This window comes from Pyxicephalus adspersus, chromosome 6 (assembly GCF_032062135.1).
Source record: "Pyxicephalus adspersus chromosome 6, UCB_Pads_2.0, whole genome shotgun sequence".
Lineage (NCBI taxonomy): Eukaryota > Metazoa > Chordata > Amphibia > Anura > Pyxicephalidae > Pyxicephalus > Pyxicephalus adspersus.
Genome location: NC_092863.1, coordinates 53839712 through 53857617, shown reverse-complemented (window position 1 = coordinate 53857617; position 17906 = coordinate 53839712). Strand labels below are relative to the sequence as shown.

The 17906-nt window shown below is 34.5% G+C and overlaps 1 protein-coding gene across 1 annotated transcript in view; it reads left to right on the top strand.

Annotated features, from left to right (window-relative positions):
- The first annotated feature begins 272 nt into the window (after window positions 1-272).
- DNAH10 (dynein axonemal heavy chain 10) overlaps window positions 273-17906 on the top strand; it is a 71995-nt gene continuing 54361 nt past the window's right edge. The window contains 18 exon segments of the mRNA XM_072415787.1: window positions 273-387; window positions 513-628; window positions 1816-1924; window positions 2362-2477; window positions 3475-3700; window positions 4227-4384; window positions 6048-6278; window positions 6370-6560; window positions 6830-7028; window positions 9584-9778; window positions 9967-10137; window positions 10804-10980; window positions 11758-11931; window positions 12833-13002; window positions 13717-13868; window positions 14993-15154; window positions 15659-15866; window positions 17150-17306. Coding sequence (XP_072271888.1) covers window positions 578-628; window positions 1816-1924; window positions 2362-2477; window positions 3475-3700; window positions 4227-4384; window positions 6048-6278; window positions 6370-6560; window positions 6830-7028; window positions 9584-9778; window positions 9967-10137; window positions 10804-10980; window positions 11758-11931; window positions 12833-13002; window positions 13717-13868; window positions 14993-15154; window positions 15659-15866; window positions 17150-17306 — 2847 coding nt within the window. The 5' untranslated portion in view covers window positions 273-387; window positions 513-577.

Below are 17906 nucleotides of genomic sequence, written 5' to 3'. Positions count from 1 at the left end.
GGACCCTGGTTGAGAAAGATTGCTTTATATTGTCAGCTGTAGACAGTTCTGAGTCTACAAGAGCTGCTGATATCACATCCAAGATGCAAGCAAGCTCAGGTCTTTTATAGCACCTACACAGTATAGGGTTTTACAAAAAAATAACATGCCTAAATTAGGCTAAATGTAATCTTATTGGATTATTGTTGTGGGTAAAGGATCTCTGGTTTGGCTACGGGATCTCTGTAATACTCACTTAAAACACTGATAATGTTTTGTTCTTTTTAGAACCTGAAGAACTCCAGAATGTAAATGGTGATTCCCATGTGGAAGAAACAAACTCTGATGATCCAGAAGAGCACAGTGACCTCTCCAAAGAAATAATCATTTTAGAGCCAACCAGTGACAGTACGTTTTCCTGTGGTCTTATTCTTTACCTCCTCATCTGCTCCCCATGTTCAAAACCTTAGGTAAATAAATCAGCGAAATCAAATAATGTTTATTTGAATCAAGTTATTGTTTTTACTATATAGAAAATGATGTCACCCCAGTTCGAGATACTGATACTACACATGCAGATGGAACAATAGATGTGGATATGGATTTATTATTGAATCATGAAGAAGAACTTGCTCCTATTCAGCTTACTGTAAGTCACAATTTTTTAAAACACATGTACCATTTTGGTGAATTATCTGGTGAATAATGAATTAAAAGTCAGTGCAATGTGCAATGTGCCCACTCTACTTCACAAAGGTGTTTAAGATGGTTTCATATACATAACTTGTTATTATTAGTGCTGTAAGCTTATTTATGCAACAGCAGTTAGTACTTAACAACTGTTTAGGAAATATTGGATCCCTATTTGTCATGCCCTAAGGAGAGGATAACTTTTGTTTCAATTATTTTTAGTGGGGTTTTCAGTTTTACAACATATACATAACAGAATATTTATTCATATAATACAGTGCCACATACTAATAACTTAAAACAGGGTAATCGAGAAATAAATAAGGGAGGGAAAAAAAAATAAAAGAAGAAAGGGGGAAAGAACAGGGGGGGGGGGGGGGGGGGGGGGGTTGCTTAACAGTGAAAAATATACATGGAACATAGTATGATGTACAATGCTTACATAAACTGAAACTCAATGATAATAAAATGCTTAGAGAGAATAACTTTTAACAAAAGTAACATATATTCTCTTTGTTGCAGTTTCTCAATCACCCCCTTGCTGATTAAAATAAAGAAACTGAATAAATTTTCAGAGTTTTATAAGGCTTCTACTAATTTTTTTTCACATAGCAGTTACGGAAGGCACTTTGAGGTGGAGAACAGAGTTACTTACCTAGAAATATATTTTGAATCAAACAATAGAAATAAATTCAGGAATCACGCAGGATTTACACTAAGGCAAAATATGAGACAATGCTTATAAGGCCCAGTGCACAAAGCAGATCTCATGCCAATTATGTATTCAGCCAACCCAATGCATTTAATGTTCAAAAAGTTATCAGTTCCGAAACATCAGACACACATATACTGTATGATATTCTGTTTTTCTTTTCTCTGATAAAAGTAAATGTCCCTACACATAATATGACTTGTGTTATATAATGTTATATATAGGTGTTGATATATCCACAACCCTAAAAAAATCAGACTTTTATGATGAGTTGGATTTTAAAAATCCATCATATCCACTTCAGATCCGATTAGGTTATCGGGTTAGAAGTGACTTTAGCTCTAAATGCAGTCACCTGATTAGTTGTTGAAGGGTAGTTGAGATGAATCAACCCTATAATGTTTCTAAATGTTCTAAAAATTCTGTGATTTCAGAAAACAATCCTGCAGAAGGTTTATCGCACAGTTCTGTATGTTTCCTTTAACTGCATTCCTGAGGAGTTTTCCGATTCTAGTGCTCTGTTTTTTCTTCGAGATACCCAAGGTATTGCACTTTGTTATACAACTAATCACATACTGAAATGGTAGGCTGATGACAAAATAAAACACTAAAGATAACCATTTGTTAACTGCAAACATAGAGAAAAAATGTAAATGACAGAAATGCAAAGGCTATGCTGATTTTTGATTTGATGGTTGCGTATCTAAAAGCAAACTTTTTTTTTTTGGATAAGCCGATAAGCCAGTTTGAGGGGAAAATATTCCAACTGTGGCACACTTTATATATATTGTTTTCACTTCCAGTTGTGTATAAAGCACAGTGATTAAAAATCTCTCAAATGGAACACAGAAAAAAAACCCTACATGTGGAAATGAAAAACATTTTTGTTTAGATATATTTTAATTGAGCATCTATTACGTTAATTACTCTTAATGTGCTTTCGTATTTATGTATTTTGTAAGATGTTCCTTTATGTACAGAAACAATCCCAGAGCCCAATGATATGCAGGAAGCCAATGATGTCATGCCAAGATTTTTGGAGTATGGAATGTTAAATGGACATCCCCTGCTGATGCTAAAACAAGTCATTTCACAGGTATGGTTTTTAGAAATGAAACTATAGAGATTGGATAAATGCAATAAACATTTTGCTCCCTATTAATCATAGTTAAAGTAACATTTGGGGTTGTATTTAGAATTGTTTTTCCTATCAATGTAGCTGTACAGTATTTTTGTGTCAATCAGCTTTATTAAGTTTTCAAAAAAGAAATAGACAAATATATATAACATACATTAAAACATAAAACATCAAAGTCTTATTAACCCGTAACGGCATTGGCTTCACATGAACATAAAATACACATCTTAAATACGGCATGGCTGTACAGTATTTTTAATGAATAATAAAACTCACCCTCATTCTGCCACCCAGTGGTCAATAATTAAAGAGCCCAGCAATCAGAAAAATAAGTGCTGTATCTTCTAACAAATAAACTGCTTAATCTAGGTTGAATAAACTAGCAAATAATTTATAAATAAACTTCTTGGTGTTTGCTTGCACAGATATGCTGTTGTAAAATCTCTGTGATAATCGACTCTGATGAAGGGTGTAAGAATAGATTGATTGTTTGTTTTTTTGTGTCTGTGTTTACCCTAAAGTATAACTACAGACAAAGTTTTTTTCAGTTTTTAGTTTTATTTTTTTAATGCTGTGTATTCCTACTAAAGTGCCATCTTGTTGATAAATGTTGATACCTTGAGTTAGGGGAAATCCACTACTAAATTGTCAAAGACAACTATAAAAGCTTGTTGAGCTTGTTAATAATACATAGGCACATGGGTTAAGCTTTATCTATAAATTTAGTTTATATGTAGCATCATATACATAACAATACATGTGTGTTAGTACCATAGTCTTCTCCTTCTCCTGTGTAATTTTTTGTATTTGTCTGTCATTTCCAATCTCTGTTTTATTTTTCAAATAATATTGCTGCTTTATAAATAAAATGTATTAATATTATTATTATTAATAACAATAATATTATTAATATTAAAAAACTGTATTACTGGTTAACTATATATTTTGTTTATAGGTCTATATGCCTCTGTTGGCTTATAATCAGCATAAAAATAAAGACACCACCCTTCAAAACGATGATGGACAATCAGGGCCTTCACAAAATTTAAATGACAAAGGTTCAACACAGCTTGGAGAGCCCAATGGAGAGTCCATAAGTGTTCAGCTAATTCGGGATGAATTTCTAATGAATATGCAAAAATTCCTTAGTCATGTTCAGCAAACAATACAACAACTAGAAGGTGAGCATTTTTTTGTTCATTTCAAAACAGTATTGACCCAAACTATGATCGTTGGTCATGGTAATTCAGGTATTTTAAATAAAAATGATTAGGAGGTCTTGCAAGCAATACACATTGTTTTAGGACCACAGCAACTAGTTTTATATCTTATCACTTTAGAACAAAAAAAAACTTTCAGAACAATCAGATTTCTGGTTAATTTTATATTTTCTGTAATTCCCTCTTTGCCTTTTTAAATATATTGATCTGACCTCTTTTGTAATTTAAATTTATAGGATAACTCAGATGGAATGGTGTAATGTGTTAGTTGATATCATTGCTTAAAATGACAGAAATGCCTCTATGGTGTTGGTATATCCATTGTAGTTTCCTATTCTTATAGTAACCATATCTTAGGGATGCTGGATTGGATGTCTTTCTCTGCCCTATTACCTAAATAATAAAATGAATTTTTGCTTTATTACTGTTCAATAAAATTAACCCAGTTGTTTTTACATTTTTTATTCATTCTCTGTTTTCAATATAGGAGAAATAAAGCTGGAAATTCCAGATGTGAACCTTGATGTTGAACCTAACACACTGGCAGCTGATCAAGCTGCTGTAGAAAAACTTGAACAGTGTGTGATGAACTGGCAGACACAAATGTCAGCAGCACTGGAAGATCTACTACAGAAGAAGCCTCAGGTATCCTATGCATATGTTTTTGTATTCTTTGGACTACTGGGGAGTAACATGATGGATTAGTATACAGCCATTTGGTGTCCTTCTTCCCCAGGGTCTCATGTAGTAATGTTGGACGTACTATATAAACACATAAGCAGTGTTATCATCTAGCAGACATAGTATCTGCACCTCTTTAGAAACTATTGCAAAAGTGATCAGCCAGAACCTTAAAACCACCTGCTTATTATTGTGTTAGTTTCTCCTTCTGTTGCCCAAACAGGTTTGGCTTATCCTGGCAAGGACTTTGAAAGTGTAATATATGTGTCCTGCAGTAGCTGACACCAAGTCATTAACAGGAGATTCTTTAGATTCTGTAAATTGCAAGGTGGGGCCTCCGTGGATCGGAGGTGTTTCTCAATCAGAGTGAGATCTGGAGAATTTGGAGGTCATGCCAACACCTTGAACACTTGTCATATTCTGTAAATCTTGAAATTTCAATTTTTTACAGTGTGGTAGGTTGCATTTTCATGCTGAAAGAGGCTCTTGTCATCAAAAATTAGCATTGCAATGAAGAGGCGGACGTGGTCTGCCACAGTCTTTAGATGATATATGTCAAAGTAACATCCACATAATCTAAAGGAAAATATGATTAATTATACCAAACCACCTTTTCCATGATCCAGTTCTGATGCCCATTACAGACAACAGGAAAATTCACTTTCTCAACAACTTGTGTTACAGTAGCTTGGACTTTTCCTCACTTAATGGGCCTGATTTATTAAAGCTCTCTAAGGCTGGAGAGGATACACTTTTTTATCAGTGAAGCTGGGTGACACAGCAAACCTGCAATTAATCTGGTCCAGGGTTGAAAACAATTCCTAAGAAATAGCAAATTCCTGGTTTGCTGGATCACCCAGGCTCACTGATGAACTTTTATCCTCTCCAGCATCGGAGAGCTTTAATAAAACATTCCCAATGTTTGGTAAGACAATTGTTATCAGGACAGTGACAGAGGCTCTTATTCTTCCTCACTCCACTCACAACTGAAAATAGTGACACTTATGACGAATTTAGAGAGCTATGAATTTAGACTCACTGGAAAAGCTAAAAATCATTCCCAGGCAGCATTGTCCACAAAAACGATATCCTTCAACATTGGAAGTGCTTATTCATACAGCATAACATATACTAAAATAATCTAATATTTACCCAGGGATCACATTAGGCTGGATCCACTAATTTATGGCCATTGTCATTGTGTGGCAAATTGGTTAACAATACTCAAAAAGCAATAACATTTTTTATATGATTCTGATGACAGTAAAGATAACAGACTGTTGATCCAGGGAACATCCGATTGCCTCATGGAAGGATTTTTTTTCCACTGTTGGAGCAAATTGTACCAGGGTTTTTTTTTGCCTTCCTCTGGATCATGTGTCCATAGGATTTTATATCTGGCATATGTTTATTTCCCTAGTGGTTGAACTTGATGAAATTGTGTCTTTTTACAACCTGACTTACTATGTAACTATGATGAGGGTCCTCCAAACATTTTTTTTTTCGTGCACATGTTTAAAGCAGGCCCACTGTTTGTCTATAATAAAGAAAAGGATGTTTCTTGGATGCCAGTAATTACAACTAGTTAAGGGTAAGCTAGTAAATAATAATTGTAAATTAATTTCAGGGCAAAGGTCCTCTGGCTGAAATAGATTTCTGGCGTGAGCGCAATGCAACCTTAAGTGCGCTCATTGAACAACTGAAACTTCCTGCTGTAAAGAAAGTCTTGGATGTGCTATCAATTGCAGACCCTGGAGTAGTGCAGAATCTAGACCTGACAGTTTCTGAACTAACAAAATACCATGTAGAAGCAGCTGACAACGTTCGATTCCTCACCACTCTGGAACGACATTTGAAGGCAAGTCTATTATTTGGAAATACTTTAGCAGCAGATTTCTTGTCTGCAAACCATTCGCAGTCCAACGTATGTTTTATTACTTCTCTTGTAGAACCTAACACATGGTACAGGTTTTAATGTAGTTTTGGAAACTATACCACCTATGATGAATGCACTGAGAATGGTGTGGATCATTTCCCGTCATTACAACAAGGATGAAAGGATGGTCCCTTTAATGGAAAGAATTGCATGGGAAATTGCGGAAAGAGTTTGCAGAGTTCTTAACATTCGCACATTGTTTAGGTAAGTTTCTGATCTGCATATGGTAGATGTTTAAATGAAAAACAGTTGAAAGGTATAAGGGGACAAGTTACCTCTCAGTCACTGAACAGCCAGTGTAAAAATGTATTACAACTAACACAGCTTGATCTCTGCTGTACTACACTGTACAGGATGATAACTGTGGTGAAACGTCTTGCTTTTGTATGCAGCAGACTGATGCAACCTAATGTTTGCATTAAAAAAATAAAGTTGTGAACTTCATGATCTTAATCTGGGAAAAAATGTTGCAGAGAAAACAAAGAAGTTGCAAAAGAGAAAACACAAGAGGCGAAACTCACCCTTGAGTTGTGGAAGAGTTGCTACTTTGAAGTTCGTGCAAAGATTGAGTCTTCTGGAAGGGATCAGCGTTGGGAGTTTGATAGAAAACGCCTTTTTGAAAAAACAGACTATCTGGCTTCTATCTGCCAAGCTCTTTTCAGTATATTGCAGGTACTAAGATTATTTTGGAGTTTTTATTGAAATTTGTCCATTATCTGTTCTAGGTTTTAAGTCTTAGTGCATTAAGAAAAATGTTCTCAAGCATAGAACATAGCTTTTGTTTTGTAACAAAAAATATAGTACAGTATATGCTATTTTTATTGGAAAAAACTTACCTACAACATACCTACTCTTATTCAGCTATTTATTTTTTAGTGGCATTACTCAATCTTGTTAAGTTCTTACTGTACCTTTCTAGAAGGTCACTTCCACTAGAAATTTTTCATACTGAAATTGGGAAACTGTATATGTAGGTTATATAGAGGTTCTCATCATCTTCTAACATCTTGAACAAGTACACACGGGTCTATTTATAAATGTTTTCACCCAACTTTTATCCACAATAACATTTTGGATTTAAATAGAAAATGTGATAATCAAAATTAAATTAAATCCAGTGTAAAATTTGTTTTATTTAGTTAAATGTCAGGTGAATCTTTTGTGAAAACATTTATAAATTAATCTCTTACAGTTTTCCAACATAAACCTTTTTAAACCTCTCCAAGGCTGGAGAGAATACACTTTCATCAGTGAAGCTGAGTGATCCAGCAAACCTAGAATGGATCTGTTCCAGGATTCATAACATTTGTTAGCCAATAGCAAATGACTTTGAGGAAATCCATTCCAGGTTTGCTGGATCACTCAGCTTTACTGATAAAACTGTATCCTCTCCAGCCTTGGAGAGCTTTAATAAATTAGACACATTATGTTTACACAGATTATTTTTATTTGCCCTGCATTTATTAAAGAGGTAAATCAGAATTTTCATAATATAGTATAAAAAAATATATGCAATATTCTTTAACTTTTAATTATCGTTATTTATCTTAAGGTTAATAAAATAATAACTGATGATTTTGCCACACAGATTCTTGTTAAGGCATTTTCATATTATAGGGTGACTGTTTTATATCCCTGTTTCCCAAATGTTCTCCTTTGTGGCCACACATGTGCTTCATTCAGTGCCAGCATGCACTGCTGTTGATACCATGATGCATGTCCGGAGCAATGATTTGCAGTATTTATTTACAATGTATGCAGATAGAGTCTGTAAGAGGTAGCAACACTGAGATGCAAAAAGCCTTGGCAATTGATTATGATTCTTGGTGCTTCAGCAAACTAAATGTTATCCAGTTTGGATTTACATCTAACTGATTTCACCCACAAGCCTTACAGAGTAATTTCCTGTGTATGTTCACTCCAACTGGCCCAAACACAAGAACTACCCCTGAGCATTGCTGTTTGGCAGACTATTGCAATGTATGCAAAGTCAGAGGAAAGAAATGAGCATTGCTGCAGATGTATCTAACATCAGAGTGGTTTAAAAGTCCTGATACTGGAATTTTAATCCAACAAACTCTGTAAAAGTAGCAATGTGGTATGCAGTGTTTGCACTTAATATTTCAAGAGATTAAAACGTTGACTCAAAGCTGTTTTTGCACATGATTTTCAGACAAAATGATGGAAAATTGATTTTGTGAGTTTATGTAAAAATTATTGGTCATCAAAATCCGAAAAAGAGCAAGTTTTATCTATGGCTCAATCCTCCATAGTACTACATATCAGGAAACCGGCTATAAAATTCCTACTAGGTGGTATAGAGTACTAGGTGGTATAGAGTACCATCTCGATTACACTTCATGTTTCCATAAGTCTCAGACATTTGTTGGTGGTGTTGTGGGGGACGAGGTACGTTTCTGCACATTTTCTGGCAGTGCCCGAGGATTTGTCCATTTTGGGAGATGGTCCATAGGCTCCTCCCTCGTTTCACAAATTTCCTGGAAATTTTTACAAATTTTCCGGAAAACATACCGGAGCTCCCTCCTTATCAGGTTGATTGACACAGCAAAGCTTGTTTATCGGTATTTGGGACTCAAACAGGGACCCCTACTATTTCACAATAGTTCCAACAAATTATTGATATATACACAATGGAAGATCTAACCACTTCCATAAAAGGCATGGAAGCCAAAAACAATCAGTGTTGGTTCTATTGGGTACTGTTCTGAGACTTGACTATCTGACAGTTCTCCAAGACAACATGTAAGATCTTCCACTCTTTGTACCACCCGCATTTGTTCATTTGTCTCCTGCAATAGTTTTTGTTGTTGTTTTAGACATGATAAATAGCCATTTCTCACCTACTTGTTTTGATGCTCTTATTTCAGTTCCCTATTCTTTAACCCATATCCCTTTCTACCTGCCCTGCCCTAATATAGTAACACCTTTTTTGTATTTCCCCAATGGTTATTTTTCCTTTTTTTTCTTATATAAAAAATCCAAGTTGAGTTCTCTTGGACTGGATTATGTCAGTGTACTCAAAGTTGATGTTGCACACTTTCTCTATATTGGCTGATCCCTGACGTTTATGTACTGGAATTTTGTACACCTGTTTTATTTGTAATTTTTTATATTGTCTTGTAAACTGTAATGTCTGTTAACCTTCTCAATAAAGTTTAAATGCAAAAAAAAAAAAAAAAATATTGATCATATTCTCTGATGGACAGGTTCTGGAAGAATTCTACAACATTTTTGGTGCAGAGCTAAAAGCAGTTACTGGAGATCCTAAGCGTATAGATGACGTCTTAAATAGAGTTGATAGTCTCATCAAACCAATGGAAGACCTAAAGTTTGATCCTTTCAATATAAAGCATTCCCACCAATGGAAGCTTGTTATGGATGACTTTAAAAATGAAGTCCAGGTACGTGAAATCTCTGAAATGTAGAAAGTGTTATAAGGTGTTCTAAAATAACACTTTAAAAAAATAATCCCTTGTTGGGACAATAAGCAGATATAGAAAAAAATAATATGAAGCAGATATGAAAAGAACTGAATGTAAAGCAGATAGGAAAAGTACATGTTAACATGACATTTTACCTTTATGGTCAGGCTATTGAAGGTGAAGCCATCAGTTTCATTGATGAATCATTCAAAACACTTCGTTCAGCTGAAGCCGCGTTTGACATGTTACTGAAATTTAAACATATTCGGTCACGGGAAGCCATCAACAAACAGATGATGATGAAATTCAATGCCATTCTGGAGCAGTATTGTAAAGAGGTATAGTGGCATGCCATAACAAAAGTTTGCATAACTTGTTAAGGTTTCTTTACATGCTAAACTGTTTAGTTATTAGCTAAACTATTCTGGTGTCACATCCATAACCATTTAAATAAGCTGGTAATTCTGGTCTTTGTAAAATGCTGTACTTACAATCATTAAAATACACAACAGGGCAAAAAAATTCAAATCTTGATGATTTATAGCTTGTCAGATGTACAGTTTGGAGTCTATGCAATTATTAAATTACTCGCAATTTGGGGGCGGGGGGGGGGGGGGGGGGGCAACAAACACTTGAAAATTTAAACCATCAGCTTTGTTTACCCAAATTGTAAAGTATTTCTTTTATTTATGCATGCACATTATTATCTATAAATAAATCAGTTGATAGCAACTGTAGTTTAGGTTTATCATTTCTTATTTTGTTGTTTAACAAAAGTCATAACTCCACTATGAATAACACATTCAAATACAATATTTTTACACAAGGCTGTATTATGTTATGTTAATCCTAATTTATTTTTTATCAATTTTTGTATTCTTTATTCAATTTTGTTTTAGTGATTTTTTTTATCTTCAGTTCTTTTCTCTATCAATTAGGAGTAAACTGAAATAACCAAATGAATTGTCTTAAAGAGTAGAGCTGTATCTTTTTTTGCTTTGCAGGTTGATATAGTGAACAACCTTTTTGTAAAAAACCAGGATAATCCTCCTTTGTACAAAAATCATCCTCCTGTTGCTGGGTCTGTATATTGGGAGAGATCACTTTTCCAACGAATCAAGCATACAATCATCCGATTCTTGGAAATGGAAGAGATGTTATATTCAGAGCGTGGGAAAATGGTAAGCTTTTAAATGCACATATACACTAACTGAAAAATGGTTCTTTTCAATTGTACTCTAAAGTGGACCTGTCAAATTAAACTGATTTAAAATAAACCAAATATAAATATAAAACAATAATTTTGGCCTACTGATTCAATTCTAGAATATTTCCTATTTGTGGTAATACTGATGTGTAGGTGCAGAAGCAGCTCCTAAAGTGAAAACATGGAATGTGGTAATACAGAATAAGTGGCCTCCTAAACATAATTCAGTTTTTTTTTTTTTGGATGATTCCAGAGGTCACTATTAGGGTATTGCCAGAAATAAAATTATGAATGTCATAGAATATGCAAATTGAATAAATAAAGTAAAGGTTAGTACTTTCCTCTTCAGTCAATGCATTTCTTAGTCATTGGCTTTTCTTATCATGTGATATTAAAGAAGAACCAACACAACTCCCCTATCCGCTCTCCATCGGAGGGCGCTGCCATCTTCTTTCTATTCTTCTTCCTACAGACGATCTTTTGCCATCTTGATTAGCTGTGCCAGGATTACATAACACAGGTGCAATAATAACCTGCCTGGAAACCTAAAAGTGGAACTTTAGTTGCTAATTGGGTGAAAACAAATACTGAAATAGATCATATGTCACAAAACAGTTTATACTGTGGCAGACTGACCTTTTAGTGGGCTTTTACAGGTTTTCAAAAATCTGCAAGGGTGTTTGTGTTTTTTGCTTCCACACGGGTTATCTTCAGTTGTCTGCAAAGGTCTCAGTATTTTTCTGCTTTTTAGGCAAAGGCAAAATATTTGGAAGTTGCCAGAAAAATGAAGGAATATGAAGACAAGAAATATGAAGCCTGGAAAGAAAGCACAGATCAGATTCTTCCATCGTTGCTGAAAAGAAATTTACTCATCAACACTAATACACAGAATGCTATTAACCAGACAGGTTCCTCTTCAGACATGGTAAATTGATAACACATTCTATGTCAAACTTTAGAAGTAAGGCTGTTCTTTTGTGATCATTTCCAGCGACTGAGAGTGACTGATGAACGAATGAGTACTGTTCACATAGCACATGTTCTGTTCTATGAAAAGGAGAGGGGGGGAATGAGCCTGTTGGATCAATGAACGATGTTGGGCAGCGGCTGTACACATGTTGGATTCTCGCCTGAGTCGAGTGGGACCGTTTTATTCCTTTATTTATTTTTTACTGTCATACATAATGTTAACCTGAAATGTGAATGTGCTTTATTTTTATTATTACCACTTTTATAAAATATTTACAGTATTTATAATATTAAAATATTTATGCTGAATATTGCTCAGTTTAGTGACAGATACTTGGAAGCAAGCTGACAGGAACATGCAGTCATAAAAAATATATATAAATGTAAAAAGTAGAAAGAATGACAGAAGGGATTTCAGGCTAGTTTTTAAATAAAAATTATGCATTTGTAGAATAATTCATACATAATTACATACCACGTAGTAAGTGAATCCCTTGCCCATTGTCTAATCATGGGGTTTGGATGTCCATTTCTATACATAGAACAACTACAATTGTTTAGAACCATTTCAGTCTTTGTCATCTGACGCATTTCACTTAACTAGGTTATATATAGTTTGGTTACTTGGTCTCTATATAGTTTGATTACAAAAGTAACTGGTATCCTCTTTTAGTTTTGAGAAGGACATTTTATAAACCTGTTTCAGTTTTGTAAATTTCTGACAAGCTAATAATCTTTATATTAACCAACAATTGAAAACAAACTAACAGTGAACATTCCCCATAAATGTATTTTGTGTGCTTACAATAATTACATTGAGCCTAGAAAGCAAAGAATTTTTATCCTATTTTTTCCAGGAGGTGGACCAACTCAAGACCGACACTGATTATAAAAATGTTCGCTATGCTGTGAACTTTGCTCCTGAGCTCCTAGAAATTATAGCAGAAACAAAACACATGGAACAGCTGGGGTTTTTTGTTGGAGAATTGCCTAGAAATGTGGCCCTGCAAGAAGACAAGTTTTTAAGGTTTTCTCAATTAACTGCCATATAACCTTCCTTTTTTTCACTACAAAATTTTCCTTACAAAATCATACATTTAAATCACATTAACACATCATTGTGTGCATTTATATGCATTTTGAAATTTGTTAACATTCAATTAAAAAATGTGACACCTGTTAATGCATGGCAACATGCAATTTTATTGCATTTACATGGATTTCAGTTAAAAATGCATCAAAAGGAAAAAACCTCATAAGTGTGCATCTGTTCCTATGCACCTTCTCCTGCTGAGAAAATAGCCCAGAAGTACAGTGAAACTCTTGCACAGTTTTCAGGTGTACAAGATTACAGAATTGTTTGCCCTCCATAAACTTATGCTAATGGCAGGGAAGATATAAAGCTTCTAATCTCCCCCCATAAATCCATTAGATTAAAAACATTTAATATAATGTTAATAAAACGCTCCTTCCTCACTTGTACCTACCCACACACAGACATACATATGCACACAAGTGTTGTCAGAATGTAAGACAACCACACATTTCACTGATATTATTGAACCTCATATAGTACAAAATATAAAAGAAGAACCCTCTGTGTTGTTATAGCAGGCTGTCTGGTAGCCCTGTCTCTAGTCATTGTTCAAAAAAGTAGCCACAGTTATCTTGATTACTTTTACGCAAATGCACTTTTCCAATTAACATTGTTTAATAAGTTCTGTTATGAAACCTATTTTAGGTACATTGATGACATGAAACAAATATTGAATTCCTATGAGAAGTTGATGGCATCTCTGAATGAAGCTGAAACACAACTGCTTGACTCTCACATCCGAGAACTACTGAGAGTGTTCCGATCTGGGTACAGAAGGCTGAATTGGAACTCCTTAGGTAACAAAGTTCCATTACAGGGCAGCTTTTTTTCTTACATCATTACAAAATGCAAATGAAATCACAAATCGCCTAAAACACTAAAGTCAAAACCTCTTCTTATGGAGTAGGTTAGGATTAGAACCTCCGCTCTCTGTATCCTTTCAGGGATAAATTAAATTTAATTAAATGGCCTGATTTATTAAAGCTCTCCAAGACTACAGAGTATACACTTTTATCAGTGAACCTGGGTGATCCAGCAAACCTGAATTGGATCTCTTAAAAGTCATATGCTTATTTAATGTACAGCGCTGCGTAATATGTTGGCGCTATATAAATCCTGTTTAATAATAATAATAATATGCTATTTATTTGCAAATGTTTTCAATCATAGACCAGATCCATTCCAGGTTTGCTAGATCATCCAGATTCACTGATAAAAGTGTATCTTTTTTAGCCTTTGAGTGTTTAAACAAAACATGCCCAATGTCCCAATGACCAATGTAATCAAGGTGGGAGAAAATCCAACACTTTGAGTGTTGAATAGAGGGGAAATCTTTCTATGGGGACACCTGTTCCAGTGACAGCTATATTAGGTAGGATTTCTGTTCCTTCAGAGTGCTTTCCTCTCATTTGCTGTTTTTACTCGGGAAAGGAAAATGAAGACACATTTTCCCAAGAGGCAACACTAATCAAATTAACATGATTTAAAATATTTTCATCCAAATCTAAAAAATGATGTTTTGAACTTGGTTATACTTTAAGGTTCAACATAGAAAGGTAAATTTTGGGAGGATTTAACAAATATTCAGTGCACTATTTAAAGATTCACTTTACTCTGTGGGGATGACCTTTTTTAAAAAAATGTTATCAGAAAAAATGATTGTATAGCAAACTAGGCAATTACAGTCTGAACCAGCGGTTCCAAACTGGCTTTCTAGAGGTGCCGAGGTCAGAAGCAAGCAATGGCATCTAACGCTGCTGCCCTGCCATAGCAGAGAAGTCTTTCCTCACTCACAGCAAGTTATGCATTCCTACCACACTGCCTGCTGGAGGGATTACCATTAGTATTACAACAAATGTTTTCATTTTAAATATGGAATTGTTTCTATATATTTTCATTTATTTTTTTATATTTTCTTTAGGTATTGCTGAATACATAACTAGATGCAGCCAGGCTTTGTCAAAATTTGAATCGCTGGTGCATAAAATTCAGAAGAATGCAAATGACATTGAAGGCAAGCTGTTAGCTATCGAATCAGCAAATCTCTTTAAATTCCTAACAAAGAAGTCAACGGACCTCCCAGGTAAAATAACCCAAAAATGTTGTATTGGAAAAAGAATCTGGCTGGTCATGGTAAAATAACCATACATGAAGAGTCCTAACATTACACAGTGCTGATGATTCTGCTGTAATTATTCCACTATTTTACTGTTTGTAGAATAAAAATCACAGTTGATCTAAAATACTTTATCTTTATAACTTGCCCACTGCTTGCTTGCTGCAAGGAGAGACTGTGCTGAAAACACATTTCCTGTATGTAAGAAAACATATGGAATGTTCCAGGGATTGGCCACCTCCAGGGGGAATGGAATGTTCCTGGAAATGTCCAAACCCCTTGTAAGCAGGTTCCTTTTGATGGCAAAACATATGACACACACAGCTAACATAATTCCTGACCAATGGCAATTTTTTGCTTATTTAGGTAACTCATCATTATTTGATTTAAATCATTATGTGATTTTATATATTTTTTTCTGTGGACCCCATGCTCAGGCTTTATGACTATGTTTTTTTATCTGCTTTTTAGGTATTAAGGCATTCTTTGAATACATAGAAAATGAACGTGTGAAGGATGTTGAAATAATGGTCAGAAAATATGCTGCAATTGGTTCCATTCTTACAAAAATAGAAGGTCTAGTGGTGAATACTAACACTGGCAAAAATCCAAAAATGGCTCAATATTATGTGTATTGGGAAGGAAAAGTGTACAACACGCTGACAAAGATGGTTTTGAAGTAAGTGTAATTATTGTTCTTTTTTAGAAATTTACAACTGTCACAACATTTCTCCTCACAGATCAGTCTTTTTGTGTGCCGGCATTTGTGAGCTTAGAAAAGCAGTGCATCTGCAAGTTCTTAATGAATATTACTAAGACTTACAAACATAGGTGTGGCATCGAAGATTTCACAATTTTTTTTTTTAGCAAATTTGGGTATATTGGCCCTATAAGAAAACTTCAAAGACCATTTATAATCTACATCTCTTTTTTTATTGAGTCATAAGGGTGATGTCTAACCTCCTAAGGACTTTTAACAATCTGACTCTTGAGAGTAATTACCTTCTTGTTCTTTACCTACAATGTAGAATCACTAGATATGGTAACAGTTATAAAGATCTGGAATGTTTTGACCCTTATCTGATTAGATTTTTTTTACCCACACTCACCATCTTCTCATCATGGGCATGATTTATTAAAGCTCCCCAAGACTGGAGTGGATACACTTTCATCAGTGAAGATGGGTGATTCAGCAAACCTGGAATAGATTTCTTTAAAGTCGTTTGCTATTTGCTAGCAAATGTTTGAATCCTGGACCAGATCCATTTTAGGTTTGTTGGATCACCCAACTTCACTGATGAAAGTCTATCTTCTCCAGTCTTAAAGAGGTTTAATAAATTAGGTGCCATGTCTCCTGCAGCCATTTTAGTTTTATCAATTCTGGATTTATCCCAATAGCTTGTCACCTAAACTTTTTAGTTAGTACCCTGAGTATTCAAATTCTAAAACCAATTTTCTCATTCAATATCCTAATACAAATTAATTGACAAGTAATGTACTTATGTTTAGCAACATAATTGAACCATAATTCCTATGGGATACTATAAAAAGTAGGTTTCCTAGCAGATTGTCTCTGCACATGGTGTAAGAACTCCACCTGCTATTAGCCTCTTGCAGTCCTTGTACAGCAAAGCTTGAGTGTAAGAAGAAAGAGCAGCAAAACGAGCCAATTAGTTCATGCTCTAACAAGAAGTGGGTTGGTAGAAAGAGAAAAAAAAACAGAAACTCTCTAGGGTGAAGGAGAAACATTGGTTTTGTTATTTTTTTTTTTATTTGGCTAATATTTTATTTTTTTTGTTTTTTTTGGCTAGAGTTCTACTCTGTCTGTAAATGCATAGATATTTTTGTCTACATTTTTGTGAATGGCATTATTCTCTACATAAACTATCCAGTGTTTTATCTTTTTTGGCAATATACTCTTTTGAATACACTATAACATTTTACATTGCTTTCTTTCTCTAGAAATTTCCAGGCTTTTAACGCTGCTATTATTGGAAACACTCCACTCTTTCAAGTGGAAACCATTCTCTCTGCACCAGAAATCATATTACATCCTAATTTCAATGAAATATTCAAACTTGTTGTTCAGTGCTACAAAGGATGTCTGGAGACCACAAAGGTAGACCAATCCAAACAAGAAGTTGTTTTTTATTATGGGTACTTCTAGAAAATTCAACCTGTTCAGCTGGTGAAATTTGCATATAGCACATACAGTATACAGCATTAATTCACAATAATTTGATATGCTCGTAACTATAACGAGGATGACATTTAAAAAAAATGAATGATAAAAATGTTTTAATAACGTTCAGTGAATATGAAATACCTCAATCAAATTTTCAAGACAATAGGTGCTGTTCATAATTCATTTTAAGACCACCAGGCTTGCATCATTAACTGCCATGGTAAAAATTAGTTTCACTAGTTGAATGTCTAATCATTAAATTTTAAAACTTTAAAAAAAATTATTTTAATCTATTTAAAGAGGAACTAAACTCAAAAACAAGTCTTTCAATTAATAATCTATTCTTACTTGGTGGCACTGGCTGGGTCAGCTTGTATCTATGCAATATAATATAATATATAATGATTTATGAAGTGTTTAGAAGTGGCCAGCTTGTGACTGGCAAGTTTACAATTTCTTCCTTTTCTGACCTTCTCCTCCACCTACTCCCCCTCCCCCTCCCTCACTAGCTTGAGCCCAGTAAATATCTGCACT